Genomic DNA, 19,185 nt, shown 5'->3' on the forward strand with positions numbered 1-19,185 from the left:
CGAAAAAAAAAACAAAAAAAAAACATGGGGTGGAGGCAGTTTCCATTTTTCATAAAAAAAAATTTAAAAAAAAAAAAAAAAAAAAAAAAAAAAAAACAATATTTCAAATAAGGAGTGTATCGGACGTGGAAACTGAAACTGCCAGTATTAGCCGTGAAACTTTCATATCATATCGTGATTTTTTTGTTTATATTTCGCCACTTAGTTTAGGAGTAGTTGTGGGTTAGTGACATTTAAGCATTGAGAAACTATTTTCTTCCATCGCGGATGTGCACAGACGTTTGCGTCGCCACAGGGCGCTGACGTACAGTGCTTTGTCACAGTCTCGCTTCTCAGCCGTGGTGTTTGTCGAGGCTGCTTGAGCCGCTAACAGCCGAGTTTCCGATGAAGATGGCCGCAGGTCCTCTTTCTGTATCTTCTAACGCATCTAACAACGATGGCATTCTCATCGGTGACAAAGTGTACTCGGAAGTGTACCTTACGATAGACAACTCGGTGATACCGGAGGAAAGACTGTCACCAACTCCGTCTATGCTCGACGGCCTCGACCTGAACACCGAGACCGACCTCCGTATCCTCGGCTGTGAACTGATTCAGGCGGCGGGTATTCTTCTCCGGTTACCCCAGGTACAAATATATATGCATATTTAAGTCCACTAAGTGGATGTTATTATGAAAGTTATTTATGTGAAATAAGAAATATGTTTTTAAAGGTGCGGCCTAGTTCTTAGCTTGCTAACTTTAGCCTTTTGACGTTGGCGTGGTGGAATTAAAATGGCGGCGGGCCATTGTGCAAGGTTAGGAAGGTTTACATAAGACCTGGTATTAATAACATGGCCTATCTTTTTCTCGCAGGTGGCCATGGCAACGGGACAGGTCCTTTTCCATCGTTTCTTCTACTCGAAATCCTTCGTCAAACACAGTTTCGAGGTAAATTCATTCAATTAGCTGAGCTCTTCAACCTCCCGAGATTACAACTGAACGTTATAGTGACGTTCAGCGGCAGCCATATTGTTTAAGGTTTTTGAAATCCACAGCGGAAGTATACTTGTAGATAAGGACTAAAAAGTGAATCTGAAAGTCTTAAATAAAGGGGCTCAGTTCATATATTTGCCGTTAATATTTAGGCTCGTTCTTTTTATATAAATATGAACTAATAGTTAAAGTAAGGTACCGATATATAGTAGCGCACTAGTTACTGCACATAACAGCTAAATCTGAGTCAAACATAGCGCCGATTTTTACATATTGAAAATAGAATGGTTAATGGCCATCATGAAGGCTTCAAAGTTGATTTTCTGACCACATTTTATTAACATGTTATAACCCATTCAGATATAGATATAGAGGTTGTGCCATCTTTCTGGCAGATATTTTGCTTAGTATTTGTACATGGATGTTAAGCACCATTTAAACTCATCATGAAAAAAATGGACATCAGTTAATACATTTATATTGTTCTCATAATTCATGCTAATGAGCACATTGTTAACTTCAGGGTGAAAGAGTCCAAAATAGGTTTTGTAATACATGATAATGTTACTTAGTTATATGTTGGTAAAGCCATTTATAAACCTTGTAAATATCATTAGGGGTTGCCAACTAAATCTTCTCAATTTCTAATTATTTAATTTGCTCAGCTTTGATTGACAAATCAATTATTAATAAATTAAAATTTGCTTCATTTACAGTCTGAACATGTTCTGAAAACTCTCTGAAACACATTCACAAGTTGCATCATGAAAGTAGATATATTTTCCTTCCAATCTTTTTGCTTCATTATCATCTTTCAGATTGTTGCTATGGCTTGTATCAACTTGGCGTCTAAGATTGAAGAAGCACCACGGCGAATACGAGATGTCATCAATGTTTTTCATCACCTCAGACAGCTAAGAGGCAAAAAGTAAGTATCAGCCAGAAATCTTAACCATTCTTGTAGATTCAGCCTTTTGATACATGGACAATATGTTACACTGTATTTATTCGGTGTAGAATGTCGTCTGTTGATTTGTTTTTAATGTGAAAGTGCCCTTCTGTTTATCCATGCACTCTAAACCATCTTAAATCTTTTCAGTTCCAGCCTCACTGGTAGTTTCAAACTGTTATTGTCTACATGTAACATCAGTTTGACCTTTGAAGTTGATATTGGAAAATGAAAAAAATTAAGAACAAAAATTGAAAAAAAAAAAAAAAAGCAGCACATTTGGCTTTGTAAAGGATGAGGCACTTGTACTTTGCCTCATTTCTTTATGTAACGATTCTAGTCCTTGGCATTAACTTGGCTTCTTTTTTCCCTTGCAACCAACTAACAGCGACCAGCTACATTTACCAAATCCTGGGTGATGTGGAATGGTACGTAAGATGAAGCAGTCGGCATGACAACCATGATGCGAGGGGGTCTTTGTCGTCCCCCGAGGCCCATCCCGCCCCCACCTGTGGGAGACTACCATGGTCTGAGCCACCGCGGGGCACTGGGATCGGGGATGGCAGGTTGGCCGAAGGTCCTTGGCCCGTGGGGCACCTTGAGGACTCCTGTGGTTCAGTCTTAAGCTTGGGGGTTCTGTCCGTCAAGCTGTGGACCATGGGGTAATGTAGATTTCTTCTCTGACCGCTTCTCACCATGCATTTTTGATTGTCCAAAAACAAAAAAAAAAGTTCATTCATCTTCTATAACCCATGGCTTCTACAGAAATATCTCCTTATTTTTAACTGATCCCTTGGAATCAACGCTAGTTTTTTCATGTTATTATTATTGCCTTAAAGTGCATGCAGTTCAATGAATTTAATTACTTTTTTATTTCCCACTATAATTTCAAATCCTTAAGAAGTGACAGTAATTGAGAGACTCCTAGAGCTACTTTTTAATGCTCATCTTTATTTGGTTTAATAGATTTCAATTTTCTGAATATATTTTGCCTTGCATGTCTGAGTGTAGCATTAGTTTCCTGTTTTTTGTTGTTTTTTTTGTTTGTTTTTTTTTCTCTGACATCAAAACATCCTTATGAAAATAAGAAAAGTAGTGTTTTGATGGCACGATGGAGGGGCCTGTCGCTTTACTGATCATAATTTAAATAAATTTCAGGAGTCATTTTATAGCAATTTTTGTGACATTAGAAATTGAGGAGAGTATATCTGTTTAAATCAGAATACACCAATTTTTCTTTTTACAGTTTTTTTTGTTTAAAATAAAATCTTAGTGTGTTTGCATCACTTCTATATTTATGTTTTAATCCAATTAGATCTGATGAATCCTTTAGCTTTGGTTGTCCAATACACATTAGTGAACATTTGTTAGCAAGCAGTATTTCTAATAGACTGTGGTTGATAGATTTTCCTTTGGTGAGATTCTAGTTCTAGTTTGGAAATGTTTTTCTGCCTTAAAATCACCGATTATAGTTGAAGTTGATATTTCTGTTGAAGCGATGGTTTGAGATGATCATGTCAGGGACAATCCTCCAAGCTTTCACTGGAACCACAAGAGTCCACAAGCCCCCAGCACACTGTTAGGCATGCAAACAGTGTAACTTGTTGCTTAAAGTTGGTTGGCAAGGGGGAAAAAAGTGCAAGAATTCAAAAGGGCACTTTCTCCTTCATACATTTATAGTGAAAGGGGAACCACTGTTTGATTTTGAATTTTTTATGAAATAGGACTCCAAGTCCATTGATACTTGATCAAAACTACATAAATACCAAAAACCAAGTCATCAAAGCGGAACGACGAGTCTTGAAGGAGTTGGGCTTCTGTGTGCATGTCAAGCATCCGCACAAGGTGAGTTTAAAAACAAGATTCTTTTTATGCAATGTTGGGAAAATTTATTTTCATGCAGGTAGACGGCTTCCGTTTTTAATTTTTCACGTTTGGTAGAAGTTAAGAACTGCATTAGACTATTTACATTTTCTCAGTTTTGTGTTTGACTGTTCTGTTAACACATAATCTATATGTGATTCCAGATCGTCGTTATGTACCTTCAGTTCCTGGAATGTGAGAAGAACCAGACACTAGTCCAAACGGCCTGGTAAGTTCATGTACAGGTCCTTAACCAACTTCCCCACAGCAGCAACACTAGTCAGAACTGTAAGAGGTGCTGCCAGACCTGGGCTTAAGGTGGAGCTGAATTACTTTCAAATGGTTGAAATTTCTGGCATATTCAGATGCTCCTCATGAAATCCAAACATCCTCACATGCCAGTAAAATTATGTTCAAGTCATGTTGAAGAGTTGCACATTTGAACCACTTTCAATGTTAGTTTTGCCCAGGTCTGAGAGTTCCACTTCATCACTTCCATTAAATCCTTCCAACTGTTATTTTCTATTTATTCTTATGTGATTTGCTCATTTTTGGGAGGTTTAGCAAGTTCTTGTACTGCAAACGTGCTAATTGCCTCACTTTCTAATCTGCCCTTACATGTGAGAGTGTTTATTTCCCAGTGCCCAGGGAACTTGGTTTAACTTTGTCCTTTCTCTCTACTCTTTGATTAAAGGGTAGTCCATGCTGGTAAGTCACATAAAGAACCTCTGAACTCTGCCTCCTCCAACCACATGACCTCAGGAAGCTCCCCCTTTTGGCTGGCTGCCCCTCTCCTGACAGCCAGTCCCAGTGCAAGATTCACTGAAGGGGGCGGGCGGGCCTTTCCCAACAGCCAGCATCGTCTTGTTTTCTCTTGGGTGTCCAAAAGGATTTGTATTTTTTTGGTCTTGCTACACAGATTCTCAAGTGTAATAGCTCTCTTGTCAAGTAATTACAGATAGGTTATCTTGTTCTAGTTTACTTGCATTTAGAAATGAAGTAAACTCAGTCAGAACAGAATTTTGTTTCTATTGGCCACATTACCTGCCTGTTTGTTACATTTACCAGTAGAATACTGTGTCTTGTCCCCCACTGACATGGTGTCCAGACATGTGTCTGTTTTACAGGCTGATCCGGTTCTCGGGTTTTGGCTTCAAGGACCCGTCTCATCCTCGCAGCAAACAGAATCGAACAGCCATGCGTTTTCTGTAGTCGTGCTAAAAGTGTTTTCACGCTGGTCAGTTTTTAAAGGCAGGTTTGAAGGAAGGAAAGCTTTGACCACTTAAGGAAGTTTTATACAGCTTAGAAAAAAGGACATCATTGTGACGCTCATAACAGCTTTACAGTCATATCGACTCGCAATTAGTTGAGGCATAATTTCTTTGTGGTTTCATTTGGTTAGATTAGGATTACTGAAAGATCTTACCATCATTTTTCATTACAAATTTCTGCCTAATTCCATCATTAGTACGCCTAATTCACATTCCAAGCAATGCCGACTCTTCCATATTCCCAAAACATTGTTCTAGACAAACTCTTGGCACATGATGCATTTTGCAGAGATTTCAAATGCATATCCAGTGTAGATTGATCAGATATTTCCACAAAGTGAAGTGGATCCCAGCGGTTATCACCTATATGAGTTCATTTCAGTCCTTTGCTTGAAATCATTCACTGAAGCAAGACATGGTTTTAACAATGCACCCTAAATCCACATAAACCAACATGATGGCGAAAAACTTGGTCTCCTCATTTGAGTACATCACAGCGCTTCTGACTCAAGTTTTACCCCGCATGCCTCCACACACACCACGCTTTTTTTTCTTTCAGATCCAACCATCTGAAAGTGAAGCTAGCTTTACTTTTTTTTTTTTTTCTTCTTCATTGTCTTTGCATGTCTCCCTTCTTAGAGAGCATGTGTTTGTTGCCGTCATCATCAAACACCCTGGAAAGTTTAAATTTCTTGGATGGTCATCAGTCTTGTCTTCATTCTTTCTGTGACATGCAGCAGCTCCATGGATTCCCCGGAGAGAAACGGACAAAGTTAAACGCAACAATAAAGAGATCTTAATTTAATATTGTCAGTTATTTTTAAACTAAAGTTAAAAATGTATCTTCTGTGCTCCTGCGTCAGGGTAATTATTTTTATATGGCACCAGTGAGACACAATTACATTGTGCAAGTCTGCTGAAGTACTTGCATCCAGTCGTGCTTGAACTGCAGATTCTAGAGTTAATAAATTTTATTGATTTATTTAAAAAATCTGATTATATGTTGGCAGTAGAGATAAATGTTGCAAATTGATATTTAGTATGAAGTTGTTGGTGCTGCATGATTGGTTGACAGTTTGGTTTGTGTAGCGACGATGCTATGTTTTTGTCTGTGTTTTCTGTTTGTCCCTTTAGGAACTACATGAATGACAGCTTGAGGACGAACGTGTTTGTGAGGTTCCAGCCTGAAACCATCGCCTGTGCCTGTATGTACCTCGCTGCCCGAGCTCTGCAGGTGAGACAACATGCGATCTAAAAGCAGCTCCTTCACCCTGCTTTTACTCCAAACTCCATCACAGAAGTGATGGATAATTCACAGCACGGTGCAAAGGTTTATAGAACTGTGCGCTTGTTTTCCCAGATTCCCCTGCCAACCAGACCGCATTGGTATCTACTGTTTGGAGCTACTGAAGAGGAGATCAAAGAAATCTGCATTACTACCCTGAAACTGTACACCAGGAAGAAGGTAATTATTTTGAGATGTGGTATGATAATCAGATGGTTCATTTTGAACTACAAGAACCTTCTAGGATATTGCTGCAAATGTCTCTTTAAATCTGTGTTTATTTAATTGAGATAAAGTTTGACGTAAGCATTCATCCATTTATCCTTTAGTTTTTTCCACTTCATCTTCTCTCCCATCCCCTGAATCCTGACCTTTGTGGAAACAGGCTTAAAAAAATCACTAAACATTTTATGATCTATATTGTGAAGAATGCTGCAATTTGACATTTTGGCTTTTAGTAAATTGAACCGTTTCCTTTCTAGCCTAATTATGAACAGCTTGAGAAGGAGGTGGAGCGACGGAAGGTGTTCTTGGCAGAGGCCAAGCTGAAGGCGAAGGGCCTGAACCCGGATGGCACGCCGGCGCTCTCTGGCATAGGCGGCTTCTCTCCGGCCTCCAAGCCCTGCTCCCCTGTGGTGAAGGTGGAGGAGAAATCCCCAAACCCCCAGACTATGAAACCAGTAAAGAAGGAGCCCGACAGCCGCACTCAGGTCAACAAGAGTCCACATAACGGGTAAGAAACTTAACAGGTTTATGCCAAGGGACTCAATATTTCTATGTCGTTTACTTCGTTTAGTGATATATTTTCGTTTTTACTGATCAACCTGTTTGCTCCGCAGGCTGAGGAAGGAGGTAAAGATCGGCAGGACCAGTAGGAGTGGAAGTCGTTCCCGTTCAAGAACACGATCACGGTCCAGATCCCCCTCTCATCGCAGACAGTAAGTTTTATTTCGGTCTTCACAACTGTTCTTGTTCATGTCCACACATGTAAGTTGTGTTTATTGTGTCTGATCAAAAGTTTTAACTGCAGATAAATTCTTGTATGTTCTTGTGCTTCCAGTTACAACAGCAGACGCAGTCGCTCAGGGACGTACAGCTCTCGGTCACGCTCGCGCTCTCACAGCCGCAGCCCGTTGCCTCATCGACACCCGCCCTCACCCCTTCTCCCTCATCTCAAGTCGAAGTCCAGTCACCACGGCAACAGCGACTCCAAACTCAGCGGGCGTCACAGCAACAGCGGGGGTGGTGGCTCTGGTCACAAGAGGAAGCGCACCCGGTCTCGATCCCGCACTCCAGTCAAAGTGGACAGGGACAGAGAGCGGGAACGGGACAGAGAGAGAGACCGCTCTTTTGATTTCTCTTCAAAGAAACACAAACACGAGCGGGGAAGCGGACATCGCGACCGGAGGGAGAGGTCTCGGTCCTACGAAAGGGACAGGGATCGCAGCCACAAGAGCAAACACCATGGCAGCAGCGGACACTCAGGACACAGCCGCCACCGGCGCTGAGAGACACACGGAGACGAGCCCTGGGGCTGACGGTCACCAATGTTTGACACAAATCAAACGAGTTGGACACATCCTCTTAATTATGGTCATGTTAATTTAATATCCATGTCAGGAAGTAGAATATTTGCAAATTGTAAACGCAATAATCGAAAGGTTACCGTTTGTTGCATAAAAAAATTCTTAGGTGTGGGGGGAAACTGTCGCCAAATGATGCAATTAAACAAGTGACTGGGAGAACATGTCAAATTTGAAGGTTTGAAATATTACATCCTTTAACAAATAAGTCATGTTTCTGGGTTCAGCTTTTGTTTTATTATTATTATTATTATTTCTTTTATTGGTTTATTTTAATTTAAATTCCACAAAGGTGTAAAGAAACCATTGATGACGTCGTTTCTTCTGGTCCAGTAAAAATGTTTAACCTGTCTAGGTCCTAAATGCAGCATCTGCATGGACAGATATCCTGAGTACTTAACTCTGCCAGAGTCGGCCTGCCGTGTGGGAAGCCCAAAGTGAAGCAGTGAACTCCAGCATGAAGTGATTATTGGTTGACCTGCTGGAAGTGACTCCATGTAGATGAGGGCAGCAGCGTGACCTCAGCCTCCGGCCTCTCTCTATCTGCCTGTGTTTTCCTCTTGTCTCACCAACGAGTGCACCCCTGCCCGACTACCCAACCCTAATCTTTTTAGTTTTATATGTAAAGTTACAAATTTTTGGAAAAAAAAAACATTTATTTACAGTGTAAAGCTTTGATATCCACTGACGGAATGTGAACGCTTTGATTTATAGAAGCGACCTGTTCAGTGGAGGGATTGAATGAGTAAATGTAAAGTAAATGTTATTTAGGAAAGATCAATAAGTTTGCACATTGCAGGACTAGTGGGCAGTTTTTTTTTTAATGTTTTTTATTGGAAAGGTTTGTCTAAAGAGAAACTGGTGACTTTCATTTTTCTTGCTCTTTCCAAGCAGGAAAAGCAGACAAAAATATATTTTAGGGTTGTCAGTTTGTTGCACTGGTTTTTAGTGTGCACGTCTTCATGTCCAATTTTTATTCATTAATAAATGAGGAATGCCACTGACCTATGGTCTTTTTGTTGGGTTAGTGCTTCTTAAAGAACTGTTATGAACAATTTGACACTGGAAATGTCAGTATTTTAAAATATAAAAGTCCCTGCATTGTTTAAATGAATTTTGGTGATGTGAGGTTGTACAACCAGACTTCTTCTAAATACAGTTTTTGCTTTTCAAAATGACTAAATTAATCATTTATTTTTTTTTATTTAAAAAAGGCTTTTTTTTGTCCACCAGAGGGCGATATAGTTTCAGAATAGCTGTGTTCCTTGCATGTTCCAATAGCATCAATTTTGAAAAGGAAAAGTGATTTAGTTTCCTCATATTAAGATTATGTACTGCAAATTATATTGGATGATTCTAGTATCTCCAATAATTTTAGAAAGCTAAAATTAAAATTTACGGTGAACTGTAATTTACCTCAGTCTGCCTTAAACGTTGACCTGAGAGAAGTCGACAGCTACGTCAAAATCGATTTATTGCTTTCATTCAAAATAAAAGCTGATTAATTAGAGTAATGCATGCAAGGGATATATTTTTGCATGGTTAATAAAAGCTAAACATTCAGTCAGAGAAAACTTAAAAATTAAATATCAATAAAAAAGATTTTCAATACAGAAATGTTGACATCCTGAAAATGATGTCAGTGTATGCAGTTAGTACTTGGTGGGGCTCCTTTTACATGAATTACTGCATCAGTGCTGTGGAGCCTGTGGCTCTACTGAGATGGTTTGAGAGTAGTCTTCATCGCTGGATGTTTCGTCTCTCATCTTCCTCTTGACAATACTCTACAGATTCTCGGTGAGGTTTAAAATAATCAATGGAGTCTGCTGATTGGGCAGCAAACACTTGCACCAGTGATACTATGGTCATTAAAGCCCAGATGCTGAATCCTGCTGAAAATTAAATCAACTTCTCCATAATGTTTGTCAGTAGAGTGATGTGTTCTCAGATTTCCTGGTAATGAAGTCACACTGCAATAAAATCACTGGACCTCAAGCAAAGTCAACATCCTGGATATGTCCGCGTGTGGTGGCTGCTGAAGCCAGTGGGACATTCCACCAAACCCTTGGATGTGTTTTACCTTAAAATCTCCTCAGTTAAATCCATTTTTTTTCTTTTTGTTTTTTTGTGACATTCGAGCCTTTAGAGACGCTGATTTTGGGTTTCAATAGCTCCAAGCTCTAATCACCAAAAGTTGAAACATATCACTGTGTGTAATCGATAAGCATGAGTCTCTCCTCTGGAGGTAATTTCACAAAATAAGTGAACTTCATCTCCAATTTGATGGGATATTGTGTTTTATGTTTTACTGTGTGGAGAGAGGAAACAAAACCACTGAGCTGCACAGAAAATTGTTAAATGGATGTTTTCAGTAATACAGAAACAGCAAAACTTTTGTTTCTAATAACAGAACGTTTTCATGATATCACCAAGCCTGTTGAGACCAGCATCTCCTGTTACTCAAGTGTCACTGCAGCTATAAAAATGCTCAGTCAAGGAACAGAAATAGGAACAAAGTGAACATAAATTCACGCATCTCTCCAAATCCAGCGCAAAAAAAAAAAGGAGCCAAGAGATTTGTTCAGTTTCCCTCCGTAGAGAGTTAGACCCTAACATGATGTCAAGTATCTGTCTGGTCGTCTTGCGACTGAATTTATAACCTATGATTGAGAGTTTTCACATAGACACTGGCCTTATCCTGAAGGTCAAGCTGTGCACTAGAGGAAGGGCGACATGTTTTCACCGCCTGCGTCACGTTTATGGGCAGAAATGACTAGAATGCACATGTGGCTGCAGCAGAAATATTTCGGGATTACTAACTGCAACACTAGTTGAAAAGAAGGAGATGCTTTTTTTTTTTTTAAAGAAAAAGATTTATTCCAAATTGCTAGCAGCTGCAAAACGTTTAGTCATACAACCATCAATCACTGCCAGTTGTTCCATTATGTGCTTCCATCTCACTGAGTCATCTGCTCGAGTTGCTTTGCTATTTCCTTTACGACAAACCAGTTTGAATGGGAACATAGCTTGGGAACTTGTTAATCATGTTACTCATTTCCCATTCCGCGATCCGAGTGTGCAAACTGCTGTTGGTGTGGGGTCAACCTGAGTGGAGTTTGCACTCTGTTCTTAATACCGAGTCTGGGATGCGCTCCATGGAAATAATGTTGAATGTAAATCAATTCTCTATTCGGTCATTTTGCTTTAGATTTTTTCTAATCTTCTTAAAAAAAAAACAAAAAAAAAACAACAATTCAGCATTTTTTTTTCTTTAAAAATCACTACATTTCTAATTTCAATAGAATTCATAACCATCATATTTTTTTGCCTCCTTTTTATATCAGGTGACCAAAAATGAGCCCTTATGAGAAGCCCAATGTCAGAGGCTGAACTGATGCCTTTAGATTGCTGATTGGACAGATTTATTTTCTGCTTTTTGAAAGTAAGGCAGCCATGCCGCGGCTGCAACGAGACAAGGATCACTTCGACAAAACAATACTGTTTTATTATCGGTACAGCACAGCATTCATTTGTATGCACTTGAATTTTATAGCTATAAAACCAGGAAGAGAACAAGACAGAGGAGGAGACATTTCATCCGTCATTCATCGTTTGAGGCCTTAAACACACATAATAAATACTGACCTTTTATCAAAATCAAATTTAATCAAACATCAAAAAGGAAGAAAAAATATATATGATTCATATTCCTCAAGACTGAAGGAAATTATTTGAAACATTCAGATAACCTGCATGAATCATCTTCACAGTGTTAAAACTACAGCAGTATTCCCATCGAGCCTCACGTCATGGAAAGCAGCGTCATGCTGTTCTCCAGCATGAGACATAAATGAATTACGTGTGGAACAGGCTGACGGATGCAAGAGAGAGGTTACAGAGCTGCCCCGGAAACGTTTTATTTGAAGAAAAATATCTAAAGACAGTTTTGTGGTCAAACGAAACAAGCAGCTGCCCATGGATTTGGAAACCAGCCCAACGTGGTTGACGGAGGGTTCACGCTCTGTCGTCCCACTTTTAATGTCAAACATTACTAAATGCATACACAGAGCAGCTGAACCGTACTTCTAGGGAGCCGAGGTTACCAAAATCGGCTCACCTTGATCTTGAATGGTGCAGAACGCCGAAGCAGATGTGATCATTTCGGGACTAATTGTTAAATTTGACCTGGACAGCATGTTGAATCTCAACCATAAAAATACAAGAATGCAATATTGCACTGAATGCACTCACATGACCTTATGAAAGATGTCTCTAACATTTTAAGCGTCATTCATTCACTTTTTGCATTTTCATGACAGAATGTTGACACATTAAAAAGAAAAAAAAAAAAAAGCCAAAAACATGGCAGTCGTGCTTACCTGAACCGTGATTACTGTAGCTGTTAAATTTTCTATGATTTGTATGGGCGTTTAAACTGTAACTGATTTAAAACATATGGTGTCTGTTTTTGGCCATCTTTAGCAGAAAAAGGACTAAATTCCTCTGCTCAAAGTAATATTTTAGGTTTTAAGATTTTTCTGCTGAGATGGAATCAAAACAAGCACAACTCAGTTATGCTGCCGTTGCGGTGATGTTTGTTCACTGGTTACTTTGGGACTTTTAGTTGCAAACTCCCTTTTACTACTATGAAGTGTCTCTTGCTCTGTTTCAGTGTTAACCCATGAAATCACACTTCTGGAAGACGTGTCTCCTTTTCTAAAGGGAACAAATTCGAAATCTTGTTAAACTTTGATGCAGTGACATCACACATAGTGGACTTTGTAACGACCCTGTTCACGTTTTAAGGTGTAATTGCTGTCTCCGCATCATTGCTTTCAGTGTGTTTTTCTGCAATGTGAGCCCTCTCTTCCACAATCAATGGCTAATCAAGATACTATTAAGCGCCACAGTAAGACGAGATGCAAATTGGGGGAGCTCTTTGAACCTCACAGTAGTGACACACAAAAAGCAGCTGGGAGAAATCAGGAGGAAAAGTAGCATCCTGGGAAAAGCTGGAAAGTTCTGGGTCTGGTAGTTAAATCAGCCCTCAAGAAAACGAACATCTCAAATTAAAATAACAGAATGAAAAACAACATTGTCCTGACCGAAAGACATATTTTGTTAGACATTTGGTTTTGGTGCTGTTTATTTGGTTTTAGATGGATCTGGGCCGGTTCTCTCCTTTGCCAATTTGTGCCCTCATTTTGCCCCAGTTTACCCTCCATATTGTATCTGTAACTGTATTTACAAACAAACAATAGTTATAAGTTATTTTCCAAAAACTTTTAATTCTCTATTTTATTAACCCTGATCAAATCAAAATAAGAGATGACTTTAAGAGATATTATCTATTAGTGCCTTATAGACTCTTCAAAATCCCAGTTATCAAAGCAGGTATGAAATGAAATGTCAGTTTTCTTAAAGTTTTCTTGTCTGGATTTCACAATGGAGAAAACTGTGAGCTAAATGAGTTCTTTATAAAATATGAAGTAAATTTCAGCAGAACATTTCTCTTATGGAGAGATAAAAAAAAAACTACTAGAACAACACAACAAGATTGTAAAAAAGAGAAACTTGGATCATTTGTATTTCCAGCTGCTTCTCTTACTTCACGAACTCAACATAAAAAAGGTTGGTGATAAAAATGAACTGAAATGAAAATATGGGATACAGAATTATTTAGGCAAGCAAAAGTTGCACATAAAAAAAAATCAGTCACAGAATACTTAAACATCTTGGAAAAAGGAATGTATGTTAAAGGTTAGCCAAAAGTTAGCTTAAGACTTCAGCTGACTCCGATGATTTTGTAACTTGTCGTTGTACTTTGTAAGTTTAATGTGTCGACATAAAAAGATGTATAAAATAATCAAATCTAAATCAGCTTCAAAGCAATCTTTTTACATTGTACCCATTATTTATTTCACAGTAAAAATGAGAATTTCCATGTCGTTTTATCTGGGTCAGTTATAGATATTAAAAGATTTTGTATTTAGTGTGTGCTCCATTGATGAATGTGTGTAACATACAAGCAGGGTTTGCCCACAGGTAACAGTAGGTACAGTGACATAAAACTGGATCAATAAGTTAGTCTATTTTTGCTGGTTTCTTAATTTTATATACTAAAAATACTGCATAACAAATCTGGGTTAAGCAAGTCAATGTTCCGTCATCAGCAGGATTGATGTCCACATGTGGAACAGATAGCTAGTCTTTGTTCAAAATAATTTCACAATACCTGCAGAGAATAGCCTTCCTGCTCTGAGTTTTCATATCAAAGCATCGCGGAAGCGACAGAAACGTCGTTGTTTAGGCGATCCACTTCACACCAACCAACTCGGCTCTTCGCCCACTTCCTCAAGTTATCAGTAGTGATTGTTTCTATTTCCTCTCTGTCCATTTGGTTATGCATAAACCACAAAAAAAAAAAAGAAGAAAGAAGAACTTGCTCCAACTGAAATGAATACTAATGATTCACATCAAAGTCGGTGTCTGTGTTGGATCTGGTCTCACAGGTAGGTGGTCGCCTCTCTGTTCTCCCTCTCTCTGGCCTGAGCCACGGCCACGTTGATGCACTGCAGCCACTCCTCGGCGTGTTTCTCGTCCTCGGCTTTCAGCACGTATGTCTTGTTGTCCGTGAAGATCTCGAAGGCCCTCGGCAGACCCCGATCCCGCCGTTTCTTAGCGACTACCTGTGAAAACAACGGAGGGTCAGGGATGAAAGGAGAAAAGAAAAACATCTCCACGCTCAGCAAAACAGCTGCCGTCTCTTTAGTAATTCACATCATTTCGCTTGATGTAGATTTGTTTGTAGCTTAAAAGTATTTTAGGATAAAGCGCACCTTCTTACACTATTAAAGCCTTTATTGGGAATAATTTAGTCTACAAAACGTGAGCAGAAATGTTTTTACAGGTTGTCAAGTTACAACCGCAAACCTCAATTTTAACTGGTTGGGTTTCATGACAGACCAACATGAAGCAGCTCACAAAGCTGCGGCAAAGTTTAAAGTAGGGTTTGGTGGTAAGGAGAACTATGTAACTTAGCATCAGAGAGTAGAAACGGTATGCGACATTTCAGCATCGATTGTAAAACTGGTGAAGACAAATTAGTGAGTGAAATCAGAGCAATCTTGGAAGAAAACCTTCTAGAGGATAATGCAAATGGAAATATTTTTTTTTTATTCTTAGATATTTACAAAATTAAAACCTCTGTGTAGTTTTTGTTGAGCTTGTGGCAGAGGTTATCCTTCCAGCAGATAAACACGCCTAAACACATCAAGACATTAATAAAGAAATCCTAAAAACCTGCTGGATGCTTTGTAACGCACTGTGCACCGATACAATCAGGGTAAACGTTAGCTAAAGTTGGAGCAGGGAGGATTAAGGAAGGCCTGGGATTGGTCACCTTGACACTCTGCACTCTGCTCAGCTCTATGGGGATGTCATCCAGCTCATCCTTCTGCAAATAAGACAAAGAGTTCGTTACCACTCAATAAGATGATGACCCTTTTTTTCTGTAAATAACCTGTGTGGGTTCAGCATCACAACGCCCAATGAAGACCCTCGAATAAAGAAGCACAGTGCTGTTTGCAACCGTTGTTGCCAGTGAAATCTACCTCAGAATGAACCACGTCAAAGAAGAACGACTCCGCTTTGTTTTTCCTCCAGCGCAGGAAAAGAAAAGTCTGCCTCTGCTCACCCCCTGATCGGTCCAAACGTGGGTGGCGTAGTGGAGTCAGAACCATGTACTCTTACACCATCGTTAATTATGTGGCTGCAACCACAGCATGAAGCAAAGTCCGCCGCAGGAGTCCACATCCTGACTGGGGCATTCCTCTGCCCCAGTCAGGATCTAAACAACCGTTTGCATTATTTATTTACTCATTCAGCGACAGCCTCTGTTTGGCTTACTGACCGTTCGTAACAACATCCCTTACGTCACACATTTCCCGTTTTTGTCTCCACGGGTTTTTTTTTTTTTTGTCGTCAGCACTTTTCAACAAAATGGTGAGTGAAAAGGTGCATGCATGGAGCTTCTCATTTGAAAACCACAAACAAAAATGTGTGAACTATATTAAAATACCTTCTCCAACCTGGTGTCATATTGTGTCAATAATAAAATCTAATGGCTCCCTGTAGCATCAGAAACTGACGTTCATCACATCCAAGCCATTTTAAATACTGCAAAAAAAAAAAGATGCGTGTTTCACAAAGACTGAACAAAAGTATGACTGTTATATTTTACCACAAAAAGAAAACGCACAAAAAAAAAACATTCCAAAAGATTGTCTGATATAGATGACAAGACTATAAATCTATATATCTAAGTGTACAACTTTATATTCCCGATGACAGTTGTGTTTTTGGCATATTCTGCATATGAGGGAATATAAAGACCCTTTTAGTAATTATGATATTTGATATCGATGATATGATATTTCCATCTGTCCCCGAACAGAAGGACTTGCCAAACTGTGGTTCAGGCTAGCCCGGGGTTTGGCTGCAGTTCCTGTCTGGTCCCAATTAAAGAGCAAATACAATCTTCACCAGAGCTCCAAATTACAGTGCAAGGATAAATACATCTTTTTAATTAGAAATTAAACTTTGTTTAACAGTATCTGTCTTCAAACATGAGGAAAACTCTCATATGTGTCCAACTTATTCCAGGGATTCAGTTAAGCACTTTTACTTTTATGCAAAGAGTCAACAAACATTGCTCTGCATAAGTGTGTAGCTCTTTTTGTTTAGCCAACCATTACCTACTGAATAATTATTATTTTGTCTTGCAAACTTATTTCTATAACTGTTTAACTATATATATATATATATATATATATATATATATATATACATATATAGTCAATTTATTGGGATCTTAAGGTGTTAGACCAACACAATATGGCAAATAATTGCGAGGTTTTATTTATTTTCTTATTTATCTTGCAAATATAAAAGATCTGATGTGCCTATGCAGTCAAACCCCATTTAATATGATACCCCTAAGTGAGATCCAATATTTCATTCAGTTGTAGCATCCACTGAGCTGATGGGTTGGATTAGAAGAGCATTGATCAAAATGTCTATGATAACTTTGGAGGAGCTGCAGAGATCCTCCACAGTAAATATGTAACTAATCAGGTGTTTATGGGGGAATATCAACATAGTTTTGTCCAAATTATGTCAGAAAACTAACTACCTGGACAAAGCGTCTGCAGGATGAAACATATCGATGGTGGCGTCCATACTGAGGAAATGCTTTTATTCATCCGGAGCACAGAATCTGTCTAAAGCTGAGGATAATGTTGACTGGAGGTGAATACGAGGCAATTCTGAAGTTTAACTTGATAGAGACTGAAAAAGATCAGATTTATCTTAGCTACTGCATGAAATCCCAGTAAAATACACAGAAACTTGTAGTTGTTTAAAGTATAAATAACTTCGCAAGGCAAATATATTGGTGTTTGAAGTTGTCATTATCATAAACTTAAGTATGCTGAATATCTAATTTCACTTTCTGTAGTAGCTCCCTTTTGCATGGATGTTTGGAAAATTTCACAATTTTGCTGTAATTGGCAAAGAAAAGTCTTCCCTTTTCATTCGAGGAAAAATCATTTCACAACAAACCAACCGCCTCCAGAGCGCGCTGGCAGAGGCAAGCCCAGCTCCGAGAACAAAGGCATTCGGTCCTCTCAACGTGCGGCTGCTGCTGCAAAACAGAATCCATCAACATCTGGACGGCAGCACAAAGACTATTGTTTAATGTGGGAGGTAAAGAGAAGAAGAAAAAAAACTCAGTCCTGTTTCTGCTTATGTTTGACAGATGCTGAATCATAATTTTGAGCCAAACTTGAGTGTTTTGACTGTAAACATGCGACGCCCATGGGTCACTAATGGCTCCGAATGTTGACTGTGTGACGTATAGTGTTAACAAGCAGAGTAAAAAGATTTTATAAGCTCATATTTCATTCTATAGCAAAGTATCAGCTCACGGATGCCAATCAACTATCCTGTTTTTTTGGTGGATCTTTCTGGGCAGGCGGGCATGGTAGTTTCTTTTCTTTTTGAATAGAAAACAGCTCATTTTTATTTCCACTCTGCCCTTTCTAATCACCACCGTTCCTCATGGGGGAATTAGTCACTCAGTCGAGCACAATGTGGCGCATCAGTCCAGATCTCCATCTCTGTTTGCGACTTCTGAATGAGGATATCTGATCGAAGTTGAGAAAGGTGTCATTGACTCATGCCTCGGATGTTCCACCCTAAAGTTTCCAAAGTGGGCCAAAGTTTGCTCCAGCTGGATTCCCCTCATGCTCCAGAAGGACAACTCAACTTTTCAAGAGGTGGGATTTTTACCATTACATACAAAGTTTCATAACAATTCAAATGTCATGGAACATGGGGAAATACTGATTGTTTCAACACTGAGATGCAAGAAACGGGAAGTAACTGTGTATATACATATACATCTTTTTTTTTTTCACTGCCTACGTACAGATTTGCCCCGGCGGAAGAGGAGCTGGTTCCCTGCCAAGGTGTAATAGCGGGTCTTCCAGCGCTTGATGAACTTCCAGCGGACCTGTTTCTCCTTCAGCTTCCCTTCTATCAGAGGTTGTCCTTCCTGGTTCACGACTGAAGGGTCACACAAACACAGAGACCAAAAGACTTAGGAGAAAATGGGATTAACAAAATGATCCGTGTTTTAAAAAAAGCACATCAGCAATATTTTATTTTCACTTTACTGTTAAAAACTGAAATCAAACACTTGAGTCTATCAGGAGTAAACAGTCAAAGGTCAAGAACGCCCATCAAAAAATGTTTTTTTTTGGGAGGTGATTTTAAATGGATTCACTATCAAAGCACCAAGGATTTAATAATAAATACATAAAGATACTTGCTAAATATCTGCTAAATGTGAAGAGTCGAGCATTTCAACTCAATACTTAGAGCATCTTAAATCATATTGAAAGTATGACTGAATATATGAAACGTGGATAAGAAAAAACCCCCCAAAAAACAAGTTGAACTCTGGGACACACAACACATGACAACCATTACCTAATCTCATTGTTGCAGCAATCGGTTCGCATGACTATCTTAACTTTGGGACAGTTTTCATCCACATATCTGAGTGATGAAATTAACGGATATTTTTCATTACATTCTGTTTGAATGACATCCAAAAAGCACATTGAACTCCTGCATCCCCAATAAAAATATAGTAAAGTAGCCATTGTAACCAACGTCTCCCCTGCTTTGGCGTTC

The 19,185-nt window shown here is 39.1% G+C and overlaps 2 protein-coding genes across 2 annotated transcripts in view; one reads left to right on the forward strand and one right to left on the reverse strand.

Annotated features, from left to right (window-relative positions):
• Positions 1-280: 280 nt before the first annotated feature.
• On the forward strand, positions 281-8,981 carry ccnl1a (cyclin L1a). The gene is made up of 10 exons (XM_015057461.1): positions 281-627; positions 856-930; positions 1,794-1,903; positions 3,649-3,769; positions 3,952-4,016; positions 6,193-6,292; positions 6,419-6,523; positions 6,826-7,076; positions 7,183-7,281; positions 7,404-8,981. Exons 1-10 carry the CDS (start codon positions 385-387, stop codon positions 7,849-7,851), a joined length of 1,617 nt encoding a protein of 538 aa, XP_014912947.1. The 5' UTR covers positions 281-384; the 3' UTR covers positions 7,852-8,981.
• Positions 8,982-13,197: 4,216 nt separating this feature from the next.
• The window catches only part of veph1 (ventricular zone expressed PH domain-containing 1), an 82,325-nt gene continuing 76,337 nt past the window's right edge, over positions 13,198-19,185 (reverse strand). Inside the window, exons 13-15 of the mRNA XM_015057460.1 lie at positions 18,416-18,552; positions 15,329-15,382; positions 13,198-14,615 (exon numbers count right to left, since the gene is read on the reverse strand). Coding sequence (XP_014912946.1) covers positions 14,433-14,615; positions 15,329-15,382; positions 18,416-18,552 — 374 coding nt within the window. The 3' untranslated portion in view covers positions 13,198-14,432. The remainder of the gene's footprint in view (positions 14,616-15,328; positions 15,383-18,415; positions 18,553-19,185) is intronic.

Source organism: Poecilia latipinna, unplaced genomic scaffold (assembly GCF_001443285.1).
Source record: "Poecilia latipinna isolate Pla-1442-1.1 unplaced genomic scaffold, P_latipinna-1.0 Scaffold1465, whole genome shotgun sequence".
Taxonomy (NCBI): domain Eukaryota; kingdom Metazoa; phylum Chordata; class Actinopteri; order Cyprinodontiformes; family Poeciliidae; genus Poecilia; species Poecilia latipinna.